Below are 27,091 nucleotides of genomic sequence, written 5' to 3'. Positions count from 1 at the left end.
ATAAACCAGCTTTTTATCTCACCGGAGAGCCGCCTTTTCATCCTTTGAGCAATTATGATGGGAATTGCCTAACACTACTATTACAGATGGATTTTTTAGCCAAGGTTGTTTAGCATGGGGGGGGGGATGTGTTGATCTCCTCTTCACTAGCTGCAATATGGTGGTGGAGAAAATGCCCCTATTCCAGAAACCTAAGCTCCTGGATGCTACAGACACTGTGCCATGTTGTCCAAACTTTTAGGGCAATTATACTCACAGCAATTTCCAGGCATTTGTTACTAAAGCTGTAGTAGCTTCTCTTCTGAGAGAATGCCGGCAATGGCTTCCCATTTATTTCAGGGGCAATTGCTTGAAAATTTGTGGGTCAGGCAATTATAACTCAAAAATACCATCACATTTTTGAGCAACAAACCCATGATCTAGGATTGTACCACATGGGTTGGCTGATTGCCTCTGAAATAAAAGCGAAGCGATTCTGGGCATTCAAGAGCTTATACAAATTGGTTGGTAAGTGCTCACTAACAATCAGGCAGGCTCTTACATTGCTCACTGCTGTGAGGAGGAATTGAAAACCTTAACAACAACGATGAAAAAAAACCTGTGCAAAAAATATTGTCAATAGAACTTTGTTGAACCGGATAACTTCTCCTGAAGGCAAACTACTATTGGCAATTTAGTCTACCCTCAACATTTCCCCAATGTGCACGAAGTGCATTATGTTACTCAGTCTGGCAGTACTATGGGAAGCAGTTGGCATCTCTTACATTTCTCCTGTAGCTTTCTAAAGAAAAAGGTGCTATGACAGAATGTCATAGATAAGGTTTCTGCAAGAGTTCTAAAGTCCTTGTTTACTTCGGGGGACATTCCCTCCACGGCTGGGGTATTTCACTGGGATTCCTGGGCAACATGAAGATAAAGATCAATTAGTTGCACAGTAAGCACAAACAGCTTGGCTTCATTTTGTATTCACACAGTGCATCCTACCTATGACTGTAAATTCATTAAAATAAATATTCAAGGTAGTCATAAAAAAGTGAATTTTCCCATTGCATAGATTCAGGTTATTTACAGTAACTAGCTCTTACTAATAGATGATTGCAGGTATGGCAATGGGAGGTGTAACACCATTTGTAAGAAAAAATACACATCTCTATAAATATACTATGAGGCAGATTCACTAAAGGGAGAATTTTCGCCAGAGAAGGCTCCGCCACACTTTGTGCCACTTCTTCAGGCGCAAATTCGCTACCACTACGCTAATTCACTAAAATGCAAAGTTGTGTCTCTCTAGCCGAATGTTGGCGAAGTTTCGCTAGTGTTAATTAGTCTGCGCAAGCATTTTAGCTCAAACTTTCTCTAGCGCTCATTTCTGCCTAGCGAAACTTCGTTTCTTACACTTAGTTCAATTTGAATAGGACAGGCACATATAGGTCATATATATGTCTTTATTATAGATGTATAGAGGTGCAAATGCTTGAAGTGTCCTTATTATTACAGATGTCCAAGAAAGCAAAATAAAGACAAAAGAGATCCTCTAATGCCCTAGGCATGAGCCCACCCTAAAACATATGTGGCATGGCCCTCAAATTAGCTCTGTCGGGCATAAATACGCCACTGAAATCGAAAGCGACCGCCAACATGCATTTTTCATCACGTAGGTTTCTTTTCCCAAAATGCACTTCTCATTGTTCTCGTTCCCCATAATTCCGCTGGCTAGAAATAGAAAAGCTATTTACATGCAAAATTGAGCAGGAATGATCGTCAATACGCAACGTAATTACATTACCGGCCTAATAATGTAATTTATCTTGTGAGAATTTGGACACCATATTTAAAATACGCTGCGTATTTACGTAAAGTGTGGTTTCAAACATGCAGATCACATAGAATCCATCGATTTGGTAGTTTCTGGACGTATTTTTTGTTTCTGCTGAAAAACGCCAATACTGGTGTCCCGTGGCGGATTTCGGTATACCAGCGCCCTATGAGAATTTCCATAGTGCGTTTTCCATTCGTTTCAGTGGTAGTGCAGTTTCTGCGTATCTACGCCCGACGGAGCTTGTTTAAAAACGCAACATAAAAATGCCATGTCTGGCCTTGCCCTTACAGTTAGAACTTTTGAAGGCAACCTCGCTTTAAAATATGAAAATACACCAGCGTTTTTTATAAGTTTTATGACTTTCCGGCATACAGAATATGATGTCACTGAGATAAGATTGAAGAGGATGTAGCTTAATTTTATCAGTTCGCTAAGTTGGCGAAGGAAACTCTGGTGAGTTCTGTAAAATTCGCACTTTAGTGAATTTTCACCTGGTGAAAGGCTGCAAAACTGTGCTAGCAACGGTCTTTTTCGCTAGTGAGTTGTCCTCTACGCCTGTTAGTAAATTGCTGATGGATACAAATGCACAGTTCTCACTTCCATTGCTAAGAACATCTTTTGCAGATTATTCAGGCTATTCCAGATTTTCTTACCTGAAGGGTGATCTTCCTCTGATTTGCTGCTTGAATGCCCCCAGCGAATAGAACTGGCTGAAGCACTGACTCCACTCACACCAATGCTGAAAGAATCTGGGGAACACAATAAAAACAGAATTCTATTATAAGAAGTGGTTTGTTCATCAGAGAAGTACGTGTTACTTTCCAGCATGCAAGCAGGGTGATAAAGACAAGTGGCATCAGCACCACAGATGCCATTTCAGGACTTGTTTGGAAATATAAACCTCTTAAACGGTAATTTCATTAAATAAATGTATTTTATGATTTAATAAGTCTTTGTATGACTATATAAAATATCCTGTGATCATGCAGCTTTTATTGTATTTGCACCTGTCAGATATCTACAGGGCAGGGTAGAAAAACCAACCAGGCAAGGATCCTATTGACACATTTGCATGATGTCTAACTGTCCTACTGCTTTATATTATCAGGTTATTCCTGCAACAATTATTTATACTGGGTACTCTAATTTCTCAGTCATATTTTCCATTCCATTCAGCCTTTGCATCAAAAACATTCCAACATGCCTATAGATAAGATAAAGTCTTTCACAAAAGTACATTAGAAAGGGTATATAATAACCCGAAACATGTCGTGTAGTAGCTTTTAATAAACACAACCACAGCGTTTTTGCTATTGAACAGTGCTCTCCTCATTCTTTAATTTTTGTCACTTGTTGGGATAGCGGTTTACCCAAGCGAGGATTGATGCATTCCTAAAAAGACTGAAAAGGCAGTGCGGAGGACATCATTTGTATTTTGCAAGTACATTAGATTATAAGTTTTACTGAGCCGGGCCCTCTCTTAAGGGAAAACTAAGAACTAACATCCGAAAATTCGCCAGCGACGGCTTCGCTCACAGCGCAACACTTCTCCAGGCTTAGGTTCACCAGGACAATGCTAATTAACTAAAATCCGAAGTTGTGTCCAGGGCGCCGAACGCTGGCAAAGTTGCGCTAGCGTTACTGCGGCAATCGAAGCTGCGATGTCATTGGCTAATTTGCATACAGCGGGAACTTAAATTTCAATGGACGTATATGTTGCAGCAAATACATTACACTACACAAGCCCGGGAAACTTAATAGAATAAAATAGAGTTGTTATATTGCCCTACACATGAGCCCAGTGTATAGTTTATGTGCCATATGTTAGGAAATGTAGGGGGGAAGCCGGGTACCCCAGAAAAAATGTACAATCTTTTGCAGCCTATCACCCTAAAAAATGAAAAGTCGCCAGCGTTATTTTTTTTTTTCCAGTTATTTTTTGAGGAAGTCCTATCTACTCTATTGCACTTCGCCTGGTCTGAGGTGGGGAAGGCAAGTCTGGTGCAAGAGGTAACGTTCAGTAAAATCCACATCTTAGTGAATATGAGTAGTTACGTCCATTCGCCAGGTGTAAGGGAGCGAATTACCGCTAGAGGCTATTTCCTTCGCTAGTGAAGTTATGCCAGCAACCGTTAGTAAATCGGCAAATAACAAAACAACGTCACTCTGGCGAATTTTCGCTAACGTTAGTCACTTCACCCTTTAGTAAATCTGCCCCTTAACCTCCCGTATCTATCAGATTCTGCAGTCTGTATATTTGTATACACCATTTTAAATATGGAAAGAGGGAAGAAAAGATTTGTCGTGTGGATCATCCATTTTCGTGGCCACACCCCCTAATTACCACGTCCATTTTACTGAAAGTTTGAACACATTTCTGTGGTTTTTATGTGTTATTACAGTTTTGCTAATGAAGGTGAATTGCCCTTTAAGCTGCAAGTCACAGTTTCTCCAAGATAGCTGCTTATGTTAAATTGTTACAGATGCTTCTTTGCTTATTTTAAATTGTTACAAATGTATCTAAGCATCTATTCTGGGCTCTCTGCCAAAAGCCAATTAAGTTAGAAACTTTGTTTCTTTTTCTGGCTGTTCAATGCAGGAGATCAAAGAGAAAGTCAGGACATTTCAGTAACGAACCCAGGACTGTGGGTTGAGCTGTCAAAATTGGGACTGTCCTGCGAAACACGGGACAGTTGGGCGTTATGTGTTTGATTGTACAGTGCTGTGGATTATGTTGGAGATTTATATACTGTATACTATATACAATATAACCAAAACATTTGTTTTGAAAATGTATTATTCTTTATTGGAATTTCCATTAGTGGCCTCCTACCTGTACCAGCAGATCCTCTCCTTTGGAGTGCATTTATAGAATCGTATGCCGTAAGGGAACAGCCCATTGAGGTATCTGGCTGAAGAATATACAACAGATTACTTTTTTTTATTATTACATGTTCTGGTTGATTACAAACATTAATGACAAAAACAAGTACTTTACTTTCCTGTTGTAGGATGACTGTTTCTGTGTCCAATTTAAACATCTGTCCTACCTCAGGAAATTGAAGGCCCATAGAATCAAAAACGCAATGAAGTGTAAGTGAATCAAAAAGGCTAGAGCCTTGCTTGTTTATTATCCCAGTAAGTATGACTCTGAATACTGTGCAGATATCCACTGTAAAGCCATGCTCTAATGGGCAGACTTTTCATTGAGTGGAATATATAATATTGTGTACCAAAGATTGTGAACAGTTACTTTGTATTACCACCATATATTTAATATATGCCATTTTTGGACAGTACTGACCTAGAGTCACACCTGGATTCTGGTTCTGCTCAATACAAATTCATTTGTGGAGATCTGGGGTATTTATAGTATGTGTAATTGTGTCAGTATTGGTGAATTTTTTATTACCGTTTGTCTCTGAGATCCAGCCATAAAGTGATGATCCTGGTCTGATGTACCAATTGGTGGCAGCAGGTTATTTCGGTTGAAGGGAACAGGAGAACATGGCACCTCATTCCCAGTTGGACTGGTTTAGATATAATTAAAACATGAATTATCTTGTGCGTTTAAACCAAAATAAAAGAATGTGCTTTAGGGTCCGGGCACACAGGCAGATTAGGGGAGATTAGTCGCCCGGCAACAAATCTCCTGTTCTTCAGGGCGACTAATCTCCCCAAACTGCTTTCCTTTGCCTTTCGCCGGCTGTAATGAAAATGGCCCATGGGAAGGCACTCGGAGCGATACGTTTTTCTAAGTCGCCTGAAGTTTCCTCGTGAGGCAACTTCGGAAAATGAATCGCTCTGAGTTCCTTCCCGTCGGCGATTTTCATTCTAGCCGGCGGAAGGCAGTTCGGGCAGATTGATCACCCCCAAGAAGAGGAGATTTGTCGCTGGGCGACTAATCTCCCCGAATCTGCCTGTGTTCCCTGACCCTTAGTGTAAAAGATGAAAATGTTATGTTTGAGGGTTTAAAGACTCAAGGTATACCAATATTAACATTCAGTTCCTCTTATATTTATAAAGAAATCACTTTGAACCTTTCATGTGGTGTTGGTGTATACAGGCTGATAGGATGAAAGTCATTGATTGAATGGTATAAATCTAAATTACAACCCAAAGCTTGTAATTGTAAAGTGTACAAGTGTAAGTGTAAAAAAAAATCACTTTTCTGTTTGTGTCACTAATTAATTTCTTGCATGAATGTGCCTAGTGCCTAAACTTTTCTTCGAATAGAGTAAACAAAAGCAAGCATTGAACACAATGCCAACGTACAGTCTCATGCCTCTGAGGAGCTCTTCTATCTTTGGTGTCCCAGCTCTGGAGGGATTGCTGTTAATAGGGAGTAAGGTGCGAGGTGGGTTACGTCTCCTTGCCGATGGAATATTATGAGACAGAGATGAGCAGCTGTGTTCCAATGTCCGTCCTGTCTGTGATTTTGCAGAACTTAGAGCAGCAGATGTGGGCCTCTTGGACAGTTTGTCATCGAAATCTCTTTAACATTGACAAAGACATTAGGAAGAATAGAATCAGTCATAAGCAATGTACGGAAGCGGATACATTAACAGCAATTCTCTTTCAGTTTTTCATACTATACCTCACATTTAATTACAGAGTATAAATGATATAGCATAAAAGGAACAATAATAAAGTGGTCTGTACCAGCATTCTTACAGGCAGGACATGGCCAGACTAAATATCTTTTAATATTATGGGGCTTTTTTTCTTAAGTGACGTTTTTTAACCTTCACATAATTTTAACAATGTATATTTGTTATTTCTGGTAATAAACAATATATACTGTAAAACAGTACTTCTGGTCACTCCAAGGTCCTGCAGACTGTGCTCATTTTTAGCAAAGGTAATTTTAGGCATATACTGTCCCTGTTATTTGTAGATGTAACTGAAAGAAGGATTTGCTTATCTCTTTCTGTTTTCTGCACTCACTCCTAGTTGTTACTCTTGGTGTCACCTCTAGGCCTGCTGTCAATCCGCTGGCATCGACTACATTATTTCAGGAGATAGAAACAGCAGTTCAGAGAATAGAGTCAAGTAAGGTGTAATTTGGGGAGGGGGTTTATAAGCTTACATGCCAGGCTGGCACACCTGTTCACTTTCCTGGGGACTATTCCTTTTAGTGCAGTGCCACCATCTCTCCCTACATCCCAGCAATCCCCTACCCCATCCTGGAAAGTGCACAAGCACAGTAGAGTAGAGTCAGTCTAGGGTCTTATTTTAGACATTATACTTACCAGAGGTGAGTAACAAATTGCCCCCCCATGAAGAACACTTGACTTGTCCTTACAATAGTTGTAATGTAATCAACTTTGCACTTAAATGGAGGGCTATAAATATTTATTTATATTAAAAAAAATATTACAGGCTGTAGCTAAGTAAAGCAGGTGAAGCTGACTTTAAAGGATACTGTACACATGCCGTTTTGATCAATGCTACATTGTGACATTAAAAAAATGTCCCTAGTCACCCCAGATTGAAGGACAAGGAAAGTTAAACTAAAAAAGTAGGCTAGAAATGTTGTACATTATGTTTTGGGCTTTTGTACCAGCCAATATAGCAGTAAAGATCTGTGTCTCCAAGATGCCCCAGTAGCTCCCCATGTTCTTTTCTGCACATGCTCTGTGCTGCTATCACTTACTGAGCTGAGGGAACGACTCAAAATATAGAGTACACATAGAATATAACTGTCACAGAATAAGGCTGCTTAGTAATTAATATGAATAATTACTACATGGCAGCACAGAAACAAGCACAACTAGCATCAGAATTTAATAATCAGCCCTGTAGCATATTACAGACCAACCTGCTTGATAATTTGTGACGACTCCTAAGATTAGCTTCTCAACAGCCGCTCAGAGCCCACTGAGCATGTGCGTGTCACAGACACTTTCCAAGATGTGACCCCCTGTGACAAGTTTGAAGTCCTGGATCATTGCTGCTATTGAGAAGCTGAAACTTTAGGCTGGTGCAATTAGTTCAGTTTATAAAATATTGCGTTTTCAGCTTTTAAACAGCCTCAGTATTGCAGGGTCCCTGCACTTACTTTAAAAGAGAAAATATAGTGTGGGGTGTGCATTATTTTCAGCCCTGAGTATTAAAATAACTTACAGAACTTTCTCCATCAGATGCAGATTTCTTTGCTGTAGTGGACATCCATGAATAACCATCAAGTTGTTCATATTCCTGGAGGTAACATTGTTTCCACCTTGAGGACGATTTGCCTGTACAGAACCAGACAGAATAAATACACTAAGAACTATAACAAATACATACAACTAAACATAAGATAACAGTAAATGGTGATTTAGCTTATTTGCCATACTTAAACTCAACAGACGACTATGGCGGGACATACGTACGTGAGACTGTTTGCCACTCTTTCTGTTTTTGGTGCTGCGGTTGCGCTTTGAGCTCTAGCATAGGTAAGGAAGCCAAAGGCAGGAAAGATAAAAGAGCAAGTAAAGATGAGAACAGCGTTATGCAGCTTAAAGCAGAATTATACAGCAAGAAAAGAAACGTTATAAATGCATAAGAAACTTGTATAGGAATATAAGGAAGTAAATAAAGCATTTCCCAATGTGCATTTTAAAGAAAAACACTTAATAAATGGACATCACAGCAAGTTTATTAAATTATATGGCAGTTATTTACTAAATACTGCTCCTGTCATGCCACAAAATTCTAAAAACAAAGAGAAGAGCTTAAAAGTTCAGCGAAAGAACACGGAGTGATCAAAGTGAGCAGAGAGATGCTTCCTGGAGAGTATTTTAGGCATTTGTTCTTCAGTTCATATATGGTGCTCATATTAAATAATCATGACATCAGCAGTTAAAAACATGACCAAAAAGAAATGTCAATTGCAAAATGACCCAATCGCAGTTTTGAGACGTTTATTTGAATGCCATTTTATTTAGAATTAAAATCTCTAAAGACAATGAAACCCTCTAAAGACAAACCAAAGGTGTTTATAGATGGTTTCATCATACAACCACAACTAAACAGGAACTTTATCAGTTGACAGTTTATTTTTTGCTAAGCAAATACGGTACATCTGTGAGCAATTTGGTGCAGAGTGTTGATGGAAGTCATCTGTTGACCACATTTTGCATTCAAAAATATCAAGTCCATTCCCATTAAATATGAATCTTTCAGACTGATAGTTTTGAAGGTACAACCTGGTATTACAGATATGGGATCCATTATTCGGAAACCTATTATCCAGAAAGCTCCAAATTACGGAAAGGCCATCTCCCATAGACCCAATTATTTACAAATAATCAACATTTTTAAAAATTATGTAATAATAAAACAGTACCTTGTACTTGATCCAAACCGAGACATAATTAATCCTTATTGCAAGCAAAACCAGCCTGTTGAGTTTATTTAATGTTTAAGTCCAGTAGACTTAAGGTATGAAGATCCAAATAATGGAAAGATTCGTTATCTGGAAAACCCCAGGTCCCCAACATTCTGGATAACAGGTCCCAAACCTGTACCAGGCAGCCATTATTTTATTTTCTAAGTCACTCCAGTGTTCTCAAGCTACAGAGCAGTATGCTTTGACTTCTCACTTTTCCCAAGGTGCTTTATTCACCACCAATTTAGCTTTTCAGAGCATTTATGGAGTGTGGTGCTACTAAGAGGACAAACTGATGAATGTTTTAAAAGCTTAATTTCTTTACATGTCACAAAACCAACATTACAAATAATATATTTAATACAGAATGCAGAGCATACTGTACATTATCCAGGCAGCTTTTTCCCTCACCATGGCATCATATCCTAAAAAGAAAATCAGAATATTTCCATGGACAGTTCTGCAATACTTACAAGGCTTGGAGATAGAGCAGGAATCTTGAAATGAGGAACTGGTGGTAACACCAGTGGAAGACGCTGAATTGGTGCATAAGTAGTAAGCGATTCCTCTCTAGCAGTTTTAATAGAACTACCATGCCTTTCATCATCTGTTAAATAAAAAAAAAAAAAAAATATATATATATATACACGCATGTAGAACTGTCAAATATTCTTTCCCACTATGTGTGGATGTTGCAGTGGGTATGGCAAAGGGTAATGTTTAAATGGGTAGTTCATGTTCCAAATACTTTTTCAGTCCAGTTGTTTTCCATTTCCATCAGAAATTATGATTTTTTCGTAAAGGGATACTGTCATGGGAAAACATGTTTATCTCAAAACGCATCAGTTAATAGTGCTGCTACAGCAGACTTCTGCGCGGATATCCAATTCTCAAAAGAGAAAAGAGATTTTTTTATATTCAATTTTGAAATCTGACATGGGGCAAGACATATTGTCAGTTTCCCAGCTGCCCCAGTCATGTGACTTGTGCCTGCACTTTAGGATGAAACTACTTTCTGGCAGGCTGTTATCGCTTCTACTTAATATAACTGAATCAGTCTCAGTGGGACTTGGCTTTTACTATTGAGTGTTGTTTTTAGATCTAACAGGGAGCTGTTATCTTGTATTAGGGAGCTGTTCTTTTGTTAGGCTGCTGGGGGGGGGTTGATATCACTCCAATTTGCAGTACAGCATTAAAGAGTGACTGAAGTTTATCAGAGCACAAGTCACATGACTGGGGGCAGCTGGGAAACTGACAATATGTCTATATGTCTAGCCCCATGTCAGATTTCAAAATTGAGTATAAAAAAATCTGTTTGCTCTTTTAAAAAAAAATGGATTTGAGTGCAGAATTCTGCTGGAGCAGCACTATTAACTGATGCATTTTGAAAAAAAAAACATGTTTTCCCATGACAGTATCCCTTTAAACGTAATTTCAATGGATTTTAATTTTATCGCTTTAAAAAAGAAACTGCTTCATTTTTCTTCCTCTTCCCATTACAGCTCTGTAAGCAAAGTTGCCAACTCTTTAAACTAGAGATGCACCAAATCTCTATTTTACGGGTTTGGGCAAACCCTGAATTTTTCAGGAAGGATTCAGAAGAATCCTGAACCAAAGCCTAATTGTCATATGCTAGCGCACACAGAAAAACATTTTGATGCCCTTATTCACGTGACCTTAAGTTGCATGGTTTAAAGGGCACATATACTATAATTTTATTTTAAAATAAAAGGAATCAGGTTTATTTTAGTATCTTTCGGGTCAAATTTCCACCCCTTTCCTTGAGTTCCTGTCCAAGGCTCCTAACAGCTTTCTAAGGAGCCCCCGGCACCTTCAGATTTATTGGGCATGGTAGACATTCAGTTACTGAGGACTTGGGCTGTGAGGGGAGGGAGGATCTTTTAGTGACATCAGCACTCTGCTCAGTGCTTATCCCACTTTACCCGCACGCTGATCCCCTCCCTCACCACTCACCTGCCAACCAGCCCTGATCAGCTGTTACCCTCCCACCCTACAACTTTGTCTTGCTTTTTCTATCACACCACCTGATTTGTGAAAATGTGATAAGGAGGCCCTAGAGTAGTTATATAAGTAAGCCTCCTTCTTAGTGAAGAAAGGTATTATTTACCAGCTGTCCCTTTAGTGAAGCAAAACTAGTACTGAGGGTGGGGCTTGGGCTGCTACTGTAGAACTCTGTCACTCACAGTCATGACCACTTCCCAAGGGAGACTGAAAGGACACACCCAACTTTCAATTCAACCTAAAATCATTGAGGAGAAACAATCTCTCTGCAGCTTTAGTATAATGGTACGTTTAGCAGATAAAACATTTTTTTTTCAGAAGCACTATACATTTTAGAGAAAGGCTAAATATATTGCTAAATATATATATTGCTAAAATATGAGTATAATGCAATATGTCTCCTTTAAAGGAACAGGTCAGTATAAAAATAAAAACTGGGTAAATAGATAGGCTGTGCAAAATAAAAAATATTTCTAGTATATTTAGTTAGCCTAAAATATAATCTATAAAGGCTGGAGTGACTGGATGTCTAACATAACAGAATCCAAATCCTGCTTTTCAGCTCTCTAACTCTGAGTTAGTCAGCGACTTTAAGGGGGGCCACATGGGACATATCAGTGGAAACCAAGGAAGCTACAAAGCAGGAAGTAGTGTTCTTACTATTATGTTAGAAATCCAGTCACTCCAGTCTTTATACATTACATTTTTGGCTAACTAACTATATTAGAAACATTTTTTATTTTGCATGGGTTATCTATTTAGCCAGTTTTTATTTTTATACTGAACTGTTCCTTTAAAGGTTCAGATTAAGTTCGGCCAGGCTCTTGGATTTGGTCAAATCCTGTCGATAAATGTTTGTATTCACTCACATCTAGAATCAAATCCAGGATTTGGTGCATCCCTACTGTAAACTTTCACAGATTGTTGATATCAGTTAACTATTGTAAATATGCAATAGCATGATCAGAAGCGATAAGCCCTTCTGGTCTTAAGCTTTGATATGTAAGCCTTGCTGTGGCACAATATACTTTGTTTCATAAGTACCCACCTAAAATTGATTCTTCCCAGTAACGGCAAATGAGGTCCTGCATGCACCCTACTGCTTCCCTCCACACATCATCGAACAGACAGGCTAGGATTGCCTCCTTCATACAATATTTTGGAGAAATGGGAGGATAGCCCATGTTCAGACTATCCAAGGACATGACCCGCTTCCATTCAGAGAGCTCATCTTTCCTAAGGAGGATTAAATTCCTGTTAATTTTCAGTTAAGTGTTAATGAAAGAAATGATATTCATTGAAAAAATGTGCTTCATCCACCAACAACCTATCTCTGGGGCCACCTTGACTTCCTGGGATCTAGCGACTTTAATTACTTAACAAAGGAGGACTATAACAAAGTAATGCAAGTGAAATGACAACATAAAAAGAGAGAAACAACACAATTATTTGTTGTGAATTCCACCTGTGGAACTAGGAAAAACATAAGGTGGCCATACACAGGCCGATAAAGCAGGCGCTCAGATGGGTCTGGCTTGAGAAACGGGGGTGAGCACCACTTTGGCTCATTCATGTGGTAATTGCCAGGACGGCCTTCACTTACCATCATTATGATCTGATATCGCCTCGCCAAATGACTGGATTTTTTTAGATGGCCAGCTTTAAATAAGCTCAGTGACAAAGACTTGTCAATTAAACTGAACTACTGATTTAAATTTCCCTTAACTGGTTAAGCTGGCACAGAAACATTTGTGCCTTGGGTCAATTTCCCTTAGATATTCAGATTGCCCTTAGATATTAGGCACAACGTATCTGAAAGTAAATATTTTAATAGGGCAGAAATGTAATGAGTTTGGGTCATTAAAGGAAGCAAACTGGGCAGTCACTCTTTAGCAGATGTATGACTGGGTCCTGAGAGTCCAGATTATTGACAAATCTCAAGCTTCTTGTGGTTCTGAACTGCATGTTAGTAATGTGGTGTACAAGAAACCACCCCCAGTGTTCTTTCTCTACTGATAATAGGGTAGCTGGCAGCTTTAAAAGAATCAATTGATGAATGTGATTCTTTTTAAGTGAAATAAATAACAAAGAAACAAACTAACAGGCTTTGTGCCTGCAATTCTTTCTCTATATTGACAGCAAACGGAAACAGAATATATTTCCTAAGATGATTACTCACTTTTCCATGCTGTCAAATGCCAAATATTCTTCAACGATCCCATCTGACATAATGACCCCAAATTCATCTTCTCCATCATCTTCCTCTTTATCCATGGAAAAGGAACCAGAGGCATTGGGGTCATTAGCAATGGTAAAGGGGCATTTTGTTCCAAAAATACCCAGTCTGAAAAAGTAAATTTATTAAATTGCATTAAACGAAAAAAAAACAACAACAACAAAAGAAAAACAGTGACTGTGAGGAATTGACTGTGAGGAATCAGTTTAAGGCTCATCAACCACTACTCTACTACTATATCAGATAACTCATAGGCATCCATATTTGTTAAAGGGTTGGCTCACCTTTAAGTTAACTCTATAAGTATGTTATAGAGTAACTAATTCTAAGAAGCTTTTATAGTTATTTGATCATTTGTCTTCTTCTGGCACTTTGCAGTTTTCAAACATGGCCACTGACCCCTTCTAAAAACACATACTTTGTAAGGCTATAACTGTGTTGTTACTCTTTATTACTCATCTTTCTATTCAGGCCTCATAATCCAGTCTCTTCAGTGAATGGTTGCTAGGGTAATTTGGACTGAGGGTGAATTTTGGGGCAACCAGATTGTTGAATATGCAAACTTTAGGACTGCTGAATAAAAAGCTAAATACTTCAAAAAACATAAATAATAAAAAAAGGAATACCAACCACATATTGCCTCAGAATATCACTCTGCATCATGTTGAAGTTAATTTGAAGGTGAACAAAACCTTTAAAGGAGACATTAACCTGCAAAATAACTTATATAAGATGCAAATTAGGACAATGTGTTTTTAATTGTGTTCTGTTACAGGGCAACCATTTTGACATATAATTAACAAAGTGGTATAAAGATGATACCTAACTAACTAAGATAATCATAGCAATCTTATAACTTTGTTATTTTTTATTTCAAAAGGGTTGCCCTGTAACATTTGTACTGGCTACCTGTAATTTTGTTCTGCAGTTCAAAACTGTGGACTTTAAACTGTTTATATGGTAGCTAGGGTCCCACTTACCCTACCAACCAGGTAGTGATTTAAATAGCAGAATGAATAGGAGTGACCCTGAATATGTTGACTAGATAGAGAAAGGCAGAAGAGAAAGGTGTATACTTCAGAACCATTAACACAGAAAAATACATCATGCAAATCGTCTCAGATTATTCAAGTCTATGTTACACTAAAGATTTGGCCTGGTACTGTGAACATTAAACCACAAAGCACCCACAAGAAGGAAGGGCCCAAAGATAGCGGCAATGACTTAGAAACAGAAAGTACAGAAAGCTAAAAACAATTCTGTAGCTATGCAAATACTCACTCGCTGGAATCCCTTGCACGGGAAATATTGAGAGATGCGTGCCCAGACACTTCATATGGATAACTGGAATGCCAGCTGTAGCCATCATCTAATGGGGCCAAAATCTGTTTGCCTTTTATGCTGCATTGATAAAGGAAGCAAATAAGTGAGATTGCAGGAAACTGGGTTATTTGGATATTTGTGAAGTGATTTAACATACATGTGTGCCTAAAAATTTAGTCCAGCTTCAGAAGAAAAAAAAAAGTAGTTAGTAAAATGACAGAGTATTGTAGATCTCAGTTTGGGCATGTTTATGTATGTCTAACAAGGATAATGCACGATGATCCACAGAAATGTAGGCCAGACTAGCACAAATTAAGTGATTATTAACTGCTATTACTATACTTGAATAGAGCTGATGATCATGATAACCTGAAGTGCAAGACAGCAACCCACACACAAAGATGTTTGTGACTTATCATACCAATATGAATGAATATATCTGTGGATTTAATAGGTAAAATTATACAAGTTAGGGTTACTGAACCGGTGCAATAACCCTTAGCAACCAAACAGATTTTGCATTCACTGCCAGTTGAATGCAAAAGAATGAAACAAAATTGAATTGATGTGGATCCTGGAAAGAAAACTTGTAAATCTGCTAATGTTATGATCCTTTTGATCACCAATATGAATAAATCAGTGAGAGCATGATGTTAAGACCAACAAACTGTCACATACCGTAGGTGTGGAAAGCAGGATGCCCATTGCTGACACTCTTCCTTTAGTCCATCCGCAAGGGTGTTTGGCTTTTGTTCAAACAGAAATTCGTCAATATGACTGAAAATCTTTTGCACCTGCAGAGTAGCAGCCTGGTCAAACTCCTAGGAGCAAGTAAATGAAATGTAGAATTGTTTAGAATTGTTAAGTATCTGAACTTCTTTCTAGTAGGATCTAGCATTAAAGGGGTTGTTTGCCTTTGAGATAACTTTTAGTATGATGTAGAGAGTGACATTCTGAGACAATTTGCAATTGGTTTTCATTTTTTATTATTTAAGGTTTTTGAGTTATTTAGCTTTTTAATTAGCTGTTCTTTGAGTTGCATTTTAAGAAATCTTCTAGTTAGGGTCCAAATTACAATATCAACCATGCATTGATTTGTATAAGAGACTGGAATATGAATAGGAGGGGGCCTGAATAGAATAATGAATAATAAAAATTAGCCATAACAATACATTTGTAGCCTTACTGAGCATTTGCTTTTTAGAAGGGAGTTAGCGAAGCCTATTTGAAAGCTGCAAAGAGTCAGAAGAAGAAGAAGAAGCCAAATAACTATAAAACTATAAAAAATATATAATGAAGACTAAGTTGCTTACAATTGGTTGTTCTATGACATACTAAAAGTTACTTTAAAGGTGAACCACCCCTTTAAATTCAGGCCCACTAAGATGCAACAGATGGCAACATGAATATTCATTTTTTATTACTGTGATTCTATTATGACTTTATAAAACACCATTAACCCATTCATGATTTTATATAAATACACACAAAATTGTGGTTGGATATTGGATTTGGGTTTTCAAACAGTTGTTCTTAATTTTCATTCAGCGATCACACATATTTTGATACCTCTACATAATAGTTCATCTATGTCCCCCAGAGTTTGTATTTGCTCTTCAAACACAGGAAAACACAAATAGTGATGTGCGGGTCGAAAAAAACTTGGCACCTCCGTTTATAGACCGCACCCGACTTGCCCATCTATGAGAGCACAAAAGGGAGCGAAGCAGGCGTGTGCCTATAAATGGAGAGGTATAAGGTAACTTTAAACAAAATACTCGGATCTCAACCCAACCAAGTAATACAACTCAATTTTGTAATGTCTAATACTGAAGAGAAGAATGAACAAAACTTTAATGCCCACTTCTGAAAGTGTGACTTGCACATGCACAAGCCTGTTTGAGATAAGAGGGTGGTGTTTGCAAAGTATTTCCGATATTGTAGATTTAATGAGGCGGCTGTTGCTGACAAACACCACTAGATGACGCTTATTTCTCTAGTGACTGCAGCTCCTCTGTAACCACTAGGTGTCAGCACTTCTGGAACATGTAACTGCCAAACACCAATGATCTTTTTTTTCTTTGAAAGCCCTAACCAACAATGCTTTGTTTTTACATTTTAATGGGGAACCCTGGCCACCAATGTTTTTTTTTTTTTAACTTGTGGGGGGCTGGCCACCAATGTTTGTTTTAACTTGGAGAGAGCGGGTCACCAATTGTTTTTTAACTGGTGGGGCTGGTCACCAATTTTTTTTTTTTACTTTTTATCAGATGCCCTGACCACCTTTTTTTCCCTTCATTTTATTGGGGGGCCCTGACCACCAATGTTTTCTTTTTAGCTTTTGTGGGTGGGGGAGATTGGTCGCCAATGTCAAACATGTATACAGGTATGGCACCTGTTATCCAGAATGCTCAAGACCTGGGGTTTTTCGGATAACGGATCTTTCCAAAATTTGGATCTACATACTTTAAGTCTACTAGAAAATCATGTAAACTTTAAATAAACTCAATAATCTTATTTTGCTCCCAATAAAGACTAATTATATCTTAGTTTGGCTCAAGTGCAATGTTCTGTTTTATTACTACAGAGAAAATAAAATCAATTTGAAACATTTGGATTTTTCGATCATAATGGAGTGTATGGGAGACGGTCTTTCCATAATTTGGAGCTTTCTATAATGGGTTTCCAGATAAACAATCCCATACTGGAAGTGGGCTGCTTTCATTTTTTTTGCCAGTGCTGCTTTTTTTCTCCCAGTCCGGCCCTGAAGCATAACCATATATACTGAAACCGATGTGAAAATAGAAATGTTAAACTGACTGCTTTACTTACATCAAAGCCCCAAGATATGACAGAACTGCTATCGGAGGACAGACCAACACAGCTCTGCGATTCTGAACAGGATACCTGTGTTTCTTTCCCTAGGTTGTCTGATGTATCTGAAATATCCGACTCACTGAAAGTAAAGATAAAAACCATAACCATGAAATACAAAAACAAGTCACCAGTTGTCATATAAATATAGTGTCATCCCAATTTACAAAGAAAAATAACTTGTCTTCGGGTTAAACTGTGGTTGACCTCTCAGTTAACTTTTAGTATGTTACAGAATGGCTAATTCTAAGCAACTTTCAATTGGTTTTCTTCTTCTGATTCCAGCTTTGCAATGTGGCTCAATGACACCATCTAAAAAACAAACTCTCTGTAATGCTACAAATATTTTGGTATTGCTATTTTTATTACGCATATTTCTATTCAGGCCTTCTCCTTTTGATATTCCAGTCTCTTATTAAATGAATGCATGGTTGCCTGGGTAATGTGGACCCGAGCAACCAGACTGATGAAATTTCAAACTGAAGATCTGATGACTATGAGGCATATTTATCAAGAAGGGTTTTTCTACCTTGGATAAATTTGAATGTTTGTGTGTTTTAAAATCTGAATGTCAGAAACTTGCATGAAAAACGTCAGGGGAAAAAACTCGAATGAGTTCATGTCCCGAAAAAGCTTGAATCAATCGAATTTATGACTCGAAAACTCTAATTGATTGAGTTTTTGGAATCGAATTTTCAAATTTTTTTTTATTAACTCACAGACATTCGAGTTTTCTTAAATATAACTCGAATGTGAGCGTTTGGGTGCAAAAAAAAAAATTTGAATCGTTGAAAAAAATCTGTCCCTATATAGCTAAATTACTCAAAAGACAGAAATGCTAAAAAAATGAAAACCAACTGCAGATTGTCTCAGAATGTTACTCTCTCTACATCATACTAAGGGGGTTATTTATCAAAGTCCAAATTTATCTCAATATTTTCTGCTACAAACTCAGCGCACATCAAAAAATCATTGGGACTTCTCCCATTGACTTATATGCAACCTCGACAGGTCTGAGATGCCTGATTTCTGATTCGGACTTTTCCATCCAAAGGGTTTAATAACCTCTGAAAAAATCGTCTGATTTTCTAAAAAAAAAAAAAAAGTCACAAATTTTTCATCTTTTTTTGCATTCGGAGTTTAGTAAATAACCCCCTAAAAATTAACTCAAAGGTTAACAACCCCTTTAATGTAGAATGGTGACAGCATAAATCAGCATATGCTAAAGTCTGAATTATTTCAGTCTATGTCTATTTCATCTGACTTTTTTCATAAAACTGGTCATTTTTATTCTCTGGCGTATTGCTATTGCCAAGCTTTGTTATCTTTTTGTGAAATAATATTACAATTACAATTATTTTAGAAATGCAATTATCAGCTGCTAAAATACGTTCATTTTAGAAAGCTGATAGGAAACAGTTTATGTACCTGTTACCATCAGTGCTAATACAGGTATAGGATCTGTTATCCAGAATGCTCGGGACCAGGGTCTTTTCGGATAATGGATCTTTCTGTAATTTGGATCTTCATACCTTAAGTCTACCAGAAAATAATTTAAACACTAAATAAATGAAATAGGCTGACTGTGCCTCCAATGAAGATTAATTATATCTTAGTTTGGATCAAGTACAAGATACTGTTTTATTATTACAGAGAAAAAGGAAATCATTTTTTAAAATCTGGATTATTTGGATAAAATGTAGTCTATGGGAGATGACCTTTCTGTAATTCGGAGCTTTATGAATAACAGGTTTCGCGGATAACGGATCCCATACCTGTATTATTCAAATTTAATCATGATTTAAAAAACATAATAACGGTTTGTATTTGCTTCAGTGAAAGCAGGCTTATTGCTCTCATGTATAGACAACAAAAGCACGATCAACATATGATCATTATTGTTCTCATGTAATGTAATGTAATAAAATATAAAAAAATCAAACAAGGTGCACCTACTTAAAAACGGAATAGAGTTCCTTCGCTATTATACAAATCTCTAGGTATAATAACCATTCTTAGTTAACGTAATGTGATGCGGACACCCGAGCACTAACTATTGCACAAAAATACGTTTATTCCTCAGGAGGCTACTTCAGATTATCTGTCCAATTTCAGACATGCATCAAATGATAAATTATTAATGCATACTTTACCTTTTGCATTTTAGAGTCACTTTGCTTTGATTAACATAGGGACAATTAGAATATAGATCTAGTTTCTCAGGAAGTGGATGACTTTCTATGGCTTTTGCAAGGCTTTGATTGCTAGAAAATATAAACACAAGCAAAATACCAAACTAACACAACTGCAAGTAATAACTTATTTTAGAGGATTTCTAAATAGAAATATAAAATAAGGACAGAGGCAAAAGAGCAGCACATAAAACATTACATCTCTGATTATATGTTTGAACCACACAGACAGCTATTTCTCTATTGTTTGGCATATACATAAATATTCTCCATAATTTGGAATAACACCACCATTCATTGGCTTGAAAGATGACCCTGCTTCATTAAAATAAACAGAGAATGGCAAGTAATACACTTAAGCAACATCAATCATTCCATATGCATAATGTAATACAAATAAATACCTTGTATAAATGTGTATAAATTTCATAGTAATATAAATGTATTCTGCATGTAACATCTTGGCCCTAATGTAGGCATATATTATTCTTCTATAGAAAACCACTGCATTTCCAGATACTTGATCTACATGTGGTCACTCATCAGCCCACTTCTTTCTTGTACCTGTACTCCCATCCCTAGCACTGAGCGGTCAGACCAATCATGGATTTTCAAATGAAGAATACACATATTTGCAGAACCTTGTACCTACAGCCTTTCTATAGCAGGGGTTAAGTACAGGGCTGCCTTGCACCAGGCAGAACTGCACTCTCCACTATCTCCACTATCTGCTGTGAAATGCCCAGGATGTAAGTGCTCGGTACACGAGAACGATACTGCGCCCCTTAGTGCTCTTGCATTGCAATAAATGAGCCCTCAGGCAAAAGCTAAAGCTAAAATGAGCTTTTCTAAGTAGGAATATGACTGTATTTTTTAAAGAAAAATAAGCAGTTGAACACAAAGATGACATTTTGGACAGAAAATAGCATAACATACTGTTTGCAGTTAACAGAGAAAAGGGCTCATTTACATCCACAAGTGCCGTGTGCGACTTGCAATTTTCCCCACAGTGTTGCACCTAAAACTATTTTCTTTAAAGGTATTTGCATTAAAAGGCTCAATTCCATATAAACTCGACATAGACAGCACTTCTGGAAAGGATTTATTGTAGCAGGTAGCTGAACAAAAAGGCCTAGCGCGTTTCGGGATGAGACACCATAATAATAGGCTAGTCTATGATTAAGGGATCTCATCCCCAAACGCGTTTGTTGCGGGATACAGTGGGGACACTGAAGACTGAGCACCTGGCCGGGGGAGAAAAAAGCGGTGAGCTTGAGCGGTCTCTATTTTTGTTTTTTTCTACTTTCAATTCCATATAGTTGCACTTGGTACAGATCAGCCCTTCTTATTTCAAAATGGGCATTGCTAGGGACACAGGAAACCTTGGAGCTCCTGACCAGACTGTACCTTCAGCGTTCCCTCTGTACCCTGAGTCAATAGGCGCAGCAGACTTGTGCCTATAGAATTGGGTGCATGTGGTGTCTGCACTCTGAACACTGTGAATGACAGGCAAATTTTTTAAAAAATTGGCTATGTCCAATTTGTGATGAAGGTCATTTTGGAGAATTGGCAGCAAAAGAGGCACAGTGCAATTGTGTCTGGTTGCATCCTCAACCATGCTGGAATTCTAGGAATAAACAGGGCATTATGGGGGGGGGGGGAAAAACATGGTGATTATGCTTGAAATTTTCCCATTCTCTTTCTTTCATTTCAGTTTTAATTTAGCTAATGAGAAATTAGAAAATTATTAGCACTGTTACTTACATTTGCAGATTCTGAGATACTGGCTTTCTTTTGTACCTGGAAATCATCCTAATCCACAAACAGCTGTTTCATATTTCCTTGATATCTGTATTTGTAATGAAAAATACACATTATTACCAGTGGCTCTGTTGCTGTTTCACAAAGGCAGCACATTCATTAACTTTTACTGCTAAATTTTATTCATAAGATCTGTTCTCTGTTGGGCTACTCACACTACCTGCCTTACAAATGTATTTGTTTCTGAAATTCAAGCTTTGGTGGATCAATCTGTTACCCTAGTGCCCGCAGCACCAATTTTGATTCAGACCTGGACACAAGCTGCAAAGTAATTATATCTTTGCATGCGTTTCCTTTGGGTTAAACTACATGGGAGATTTTGACTTTATTTTGTAATGCAATAGCATCCTTAAGGTAGCCATAGACGTTACAATTACGATCTTTCCGGGAAAAGATCTTTCCAAGAAAGATAGTTTGTTTCAATACACATGTGTAGAGCTGAATCATCAGAAAAACAGGTATAAAATAGAATTCTACCTGTATCTGACGATACAGCACTAATAGTGGCCGATATTTGGGTGCCTTCAAAGGCAACCGATCAAAATTTTCCAACTGACCCGACTGACGAGCCAAGCGATATCCAAGTCTTCTGCTGATATCAGTCAGCTCGTCTCCCACAATACACGCCTAATAGTTTACCTAGCCAATTTGGAACACCTCACATACCCCAGCAGAGTTTCCTGGTGCTCAGTGATGGGGGAATCGGCAACCACCCAGTCAAGGTACATAGGAGAATCACCGGCACACAGGAGTTTAGTTAAGCAGGGCAAGCCCTTGCAATTTTATTAAATGCAGTGCAACGTTTCGGGGCACGCCCCTTTGTCAAGCATAATGTGGACGTAGTGCCTGCTTGCCCTGCTTAACTAAACTCCTGTGTGCCGGTGATTCTCCTATGTACTATAGTTTACCTAGGAAAACTATACATTAAGGGGCAGATGTATTAAGGGTCGAATATCGAGGGTTAATTAACCCTCGATATTCGACTAGGAACTAAAATCCTTTGACTTCGAATATCGAAGTCGAAGGATTTAGCGCAAATGCTGAGATCGAACGATCGAAGGATTATTCCTTCGATTGAACGATTAAATCCTTCGAAACGTTCGATTCGAAGGATTTTAATCCAACGATCGAAGGAATATCCTTCGATCAAAAAAACTTAGGCAAGCCTATGGGGACCTTCCCCATAGGCTAACATTGACTTCGGTAGCTTTTAGCTGCCGAAGTAGGGGGTCGAAGTTTTTTTTAAAGAGGCAGTACTTCGACTATCGAATGGTCGAATAGTCGAACGATTTTTAGTTCGAATCCTTCGATTCGTAGTCGAAGGTCGAAGTAGCCCATTTGATGGTCGAAGTAGCCCAAAAAACACTTCGAAATTCGAAGTTTTTTTACTTCGAATCCTTCACTCGAGCTTCATGAATCGTCCCCTAACTATTACTATTTTTCACAATACAGGTATATGAACTTATACCAGAAAAATATTTCATTTTACACATGTAAATCCTCATGTCTCTCGAACGTGCCAATACCAGATATGTATAGTTTTAGGCAGATTAAGGACATCTTTACAGCTAAAACTCCCGGCAGTATATTACCGAATTTTGAAAGCAGAATATTACCGAATTTTGAAAGCAGAAGGGAGAAAACGGCATACTTTAGATTCCAAGGCCACAAAATCCCGAAACAGTAGGTTTACCCCAGAAAACCATATATTTTTGGAAAGTACACATTCTGCTTATTCCAAAATGGGTAACTATGTCTCTCTACTCCTAACTACCAAACATCAAAGCTTGTCTGAACGTAGCGGTTTTTATAAAAATGTATCAAAATTTTGAAAAATCACTTCAAAGGTTTTATTTTGCTGCTCCTCATATCACACACTATATTAGATACCAAGAAAAAGTTAAAAATTTTTTAGGCACATTTTTTCCACGTGCCAATTTTTTTCAAAGTTTTACTAGCAACAAAGTTTTCACGTGACACATTTTTTTTTTGCGCAACAAAATTTTACGCGTCACAAACTTGATGAGCGCCAACTTTCAAGCGAGACTGTTTTCTAAGAGCAACAAATTTGCTATGCTCGATGTAGGTGCGACAAAATTTTAAAGCGCAACAAATTTTGAAGTACAACATATTTTTTGTGCAACCATTTTTACGTGCAACTATTTTCTATGCACGACAAATTTTCCGCGCAACAATTTTTACATGCGCCCAATTTTTACAAGCGTCAAATTTTTACATGCTAGTGTGCCCGTCTGTTAGTAAAATTGTGTTAGTTTTGTTACAATTCCATATCCAGGCACTATTTTGTGCTCACAGAATAAAGTTAGTTACCACCAGCGCTCTAAAGATGGTAAGGCTATCTATTAACACTGAATCTCTCCAAATTATATTAATACTATGCAATGATTCAGATTTTACTTTTTAACACCTTGCTTCTTATGAATGTGCCTATAAATAAGAATGATCCTATGGCTGAGTAGATCTACAGAAGACAAAACAAATACAATTGCAGTCTAGGACACTATAATTATAGCTTTATAAAGAAGGCCCTTTCCAATGCTTCCAATCTAAAAGGAAAAGAGTGAGCAAGGCAATAAAAAAGGGGTATGGCACACAGGGTGATACTACACTTTTGCTTGGAGGTTGTGCGACCAATAAATTAGCCCCCATTAATTCCTAAGCAATTCACTTAGTAATGATTGAAGGCTACTCTAAACACTAGATACTACAGCTATAACATAGAACAGAGTTTCTTTTTTTCTCATGGGTCCCAAATTAAGGTTGGAAGCCTGTTTTGAGACCCGGAGCAATGGATAATCATGCCTTATTTTAATCACTTTTGCCTATTGTAGCAAGACATAATAGACATAATGTAGAAAGACATAATTTATTAAAGTGGGCCATGAACATCTACATTAAACGGCATACAGAATCATAAGCATCATAAGAATCATAGGTACTGTATGTGAGAATAAATGTGCACAAAATGTAAAGTTTGCAATTTTTGAAGCTGCCATTCTGATTGAGCATGCATCCCTTTTTTATTCCTGCTAACACAGGAGCTACATATTTGTTATGTGTACAATATACAACAGCACAAAAATCGTAAATTGGCTAAAGCTATGTATGATAAACACAGCACGTTTTCTCACTAAGGACTGCTCCATAAGTAAAGCTATATATCCTGTGTCACTTTGTATTATTTGCATTAACGGGAAACCAGACCCTTTTCTCCACTTGCAGTTCTACTTTCTATCAAGAAAATGTCTGAATACCAGTAAATCTCACCCCTTCCTGTTTCTTTTTTTACATAGATTGTACATGACCCACTGGCCTGAGCGCCTTCTGGTCCTGCTAATGCAACATTTCTATTTAACCCCAATAAATACTTTGATCCATGCAATCCCCCTGCAGGCACACTACTAACTCAGTGAGATACAGCAGTGTTGAACTGTTGATCCATGAGTAGCATATCCTAGGTTAATAATAAAACATCCTTTACTGACCTAAACTTATATTTCAGTAAAACACAAGTAACATATCTAAGTCTTACAGACAAATAGTTTTTGGCTGCCCTTATGTGAAAACTGGGTCAGATGCAAACCAGTTGCTAGGAACAGACCATTAAATAACACAACAAAAGTTAACTTAAAGATGAACCACCCCTTTAAAGGAATTGTTCAGTGTAAAAATAAAAACTGGGTAAATAAATAGGCTGTGCAAAATAAAAAATGTTTCTAATATAGTCAGTTAGCCAAAAATGTAATGTATAAAGTCTGGAGTGACTGGATGTCTAATATAATAGTCAGGACACTACTTCCTGCTTTTCAGCTCTCTTGGTTTCCACTGATTGGTTACCAGGCAGTAACCAATCAGAGACTTGTATGGGGGGCACATGGGTCATATCTGTTGCGTTTGAATCTGAGCTGAATGCTGAGGATCAATTACAAACTCACTGAACAGTTGTGGCCCCCCTTTTTATTGTCACACACTGAACCATCCCTTTAAAGTGTACCTATAAGAAAACAGGCAGAAAGAAAACTAGACAGGGCCCTTTTTTTTGTGCTTATTGTTTATCATTCTGTTAAGATATTTCTCACTCTGTTAAGATATGTCACTGTCCGCTACCTAATGTTTCTCTCACCCATCCGGCGGTAGTCGCACCTCCTTCCTGGGCCCTCCCTCCTCAGCCGACAGCTCGTGACGTCAGGCGCATAGTCTCTTCTCGCGAGACTTCGATCAACACAGTGAGGCAAAACCCAGGAAGAGTGAAAGAGCCACAGTGACGCGTGACAATTCAGTCCACAACCCGGGAGAGCGGGACAGGCAGCGGAACAGTTGGGGGGTATGGCTTTACTTCCACACACACAAAGCATGGTTCTGTCTGCAGCATCTATGAGAGTCTAAAAGCACGGCATTGGCGATATTAAGTAATGGCAATGGGTTACGTTTCTCCCTGCCTTCTTCACATTTTCATTTTGGGGCAAAACACAAACCATGGGCTGTTTAATCAAATGATAGAAACTACAGCTACGTCAGATCCTTTCTTTGCTCTATTAGTGGAACCCTTTATTGGAAGTAATAACTTCATTTTTCATTGCGGGCCTCTTTCTCAGATGATTATGTAATATAACAATCCTGCAGCCCCGGGTATTTCGTTTACAAGTGTCAATTTTGCATCATCCAAGGAGGCCATGGGTAATTTGCCTATAGGAGAAGTGATGCCTGATATCCATTCTCCCCATTAGCAAACAGGGCAACCTGAAGGGTAAAAATGATGCTTTGATGTCATTGTTGAAGAAATTAAAGTATAAATAAGGTACAATATTATTTTGTGGCGGTGGAAACAATATAAGCAATTAAAGATACAGTGTTCTTTGAACACAGCCTTTACTGAATGCATTTTAGGACATGCTGTTAAATACCTGTCTTGCATGCGATGTCCTATGCCTTGGGAATGGCGCAACGGTTGCTTTTACCGCCACTCATCGTCCAAATCTGCAGTCGCACCTCCGTCCTCTACCCTCCCTTCTCAGCCGCCAGTCATACGAACTCCGCCCTCACCCTTCTGCCCTCAGACTTCCGACCTCAGTCTTCTGCCCTCCATCCTCCTCCCTCAGTCATCTGCCTTCCGCCCTCGCTCACCACTTTAGAAACTGATGGATAAGACTGTCTGCTGAAAAGAGAGATCTGAGGGGGGAGGGCTGAGAGATGAGGGTGGAGTTCGTATGACTGAAGGCTGAGAAGGGAGGGTAGAGGACGGAGGTGTGATTGCAGATTTGGACGATGGGTGACGGCAAAAGCAACCGATGTGCCATTCTGAAGGCATAGGACATTGCATGCAGGACAGGTATTTTGCTGCAGGATGTCCTAAAATGCGTTCCGTAAGCCTTTCTTATATTTTGCTCTTCAATAAATGCTGTAAGACC

The 27,091-nt window shown here is 38.2% G+C and overlaps 2 protein-coding genes across 8 annotated transcripts in view; one reads left to right on the top strand and one right to left on the bottom strand.

Moving 5' to 3' along the window:
- fam149b1.S (family with sequence similarity 149 member B1 S homeolog) lies at nt 1-26,805 on the bottom strand. Of its 5 annotated transcripts, none has more exons than XM_018227552.2 (16): nt 26,588-26,805; nt 21,606-21,690; nt 19,803-19,913; nt 17,608-17,731; nt 15,454-15,596; nt 14,734-14,853; nt 13,396-13,560; nt 12,265-12,452; nt 9,668-9,801; nt 8,197-8,250; nt 7,946-8,058; nt 6,095-6,313; nt 5,232-5,349; nt 4,653-4,731; nt 2,473-2,568; nt 1-897 (listed from the first exon to the last, which is right to left on the bottom strand). In XM_018227552.2, the coding sequence occupies exons 2-16, from the start codon at nt 21,650-21,652 to the stop codon at nt 836-838; spliced, it is 1,773 nt and encodes a 590-aa protein (XP_018083041.1). In that variant the 5' UTR covers nt 21,653-21,690; nt 26,588-26,805; the 3' UTR covers nt 1-835. The 5 variants fall into 5 exon arrangements, 4 of the variants coding, with proteins under 4 accessions (XP_018083041.1, XP_018083039.1, XP_018083040.1 ...); XM_018227550.2 differs by lacking the exon at nt 26,588-26,805 and adding an exon at nt 25,807-25,917; XM_018227551.2 differs by lacking the exon at nt 26,588-26,805 and adding an exon at nt 25,791-25,900.
- The window catches only part of ecd.S (ecdysoneless cell cycle regulator S homeolog), a 19,102-nt gene continuing 17,883 nt past the window's right edge, over nt 25,873-27,091 (top strand). The window contains exon 1 of one of the 3 annotated variants that reach the window (XM_041570541.1): nt 25,873-26,007. The gene's annotated coding sequence lies outside the window, so the exon portion shown is untranslated. 3 annotated transcript variants of the gene reach the window in all.

Source organism: Xenopus laevis, chromosome 7S, assembly GCF_017654675.1.
Source record: "Xenopus laevis strain J_2021 chromosome 7S, Xenopus_laevis_v10.1, whole genome shotgun sequence".
Lineage (NCBI taxonomy): Eukaryota > Metazoa > Chordata > Amphibia > Anura > Pipidae > Xenopus > Xenopus laevis.
The sequence above is the reverse complement of the archived record's forward strand: the minus strand, read 5'-3'. Positions and strand labels throughout refer to the sequence as shown.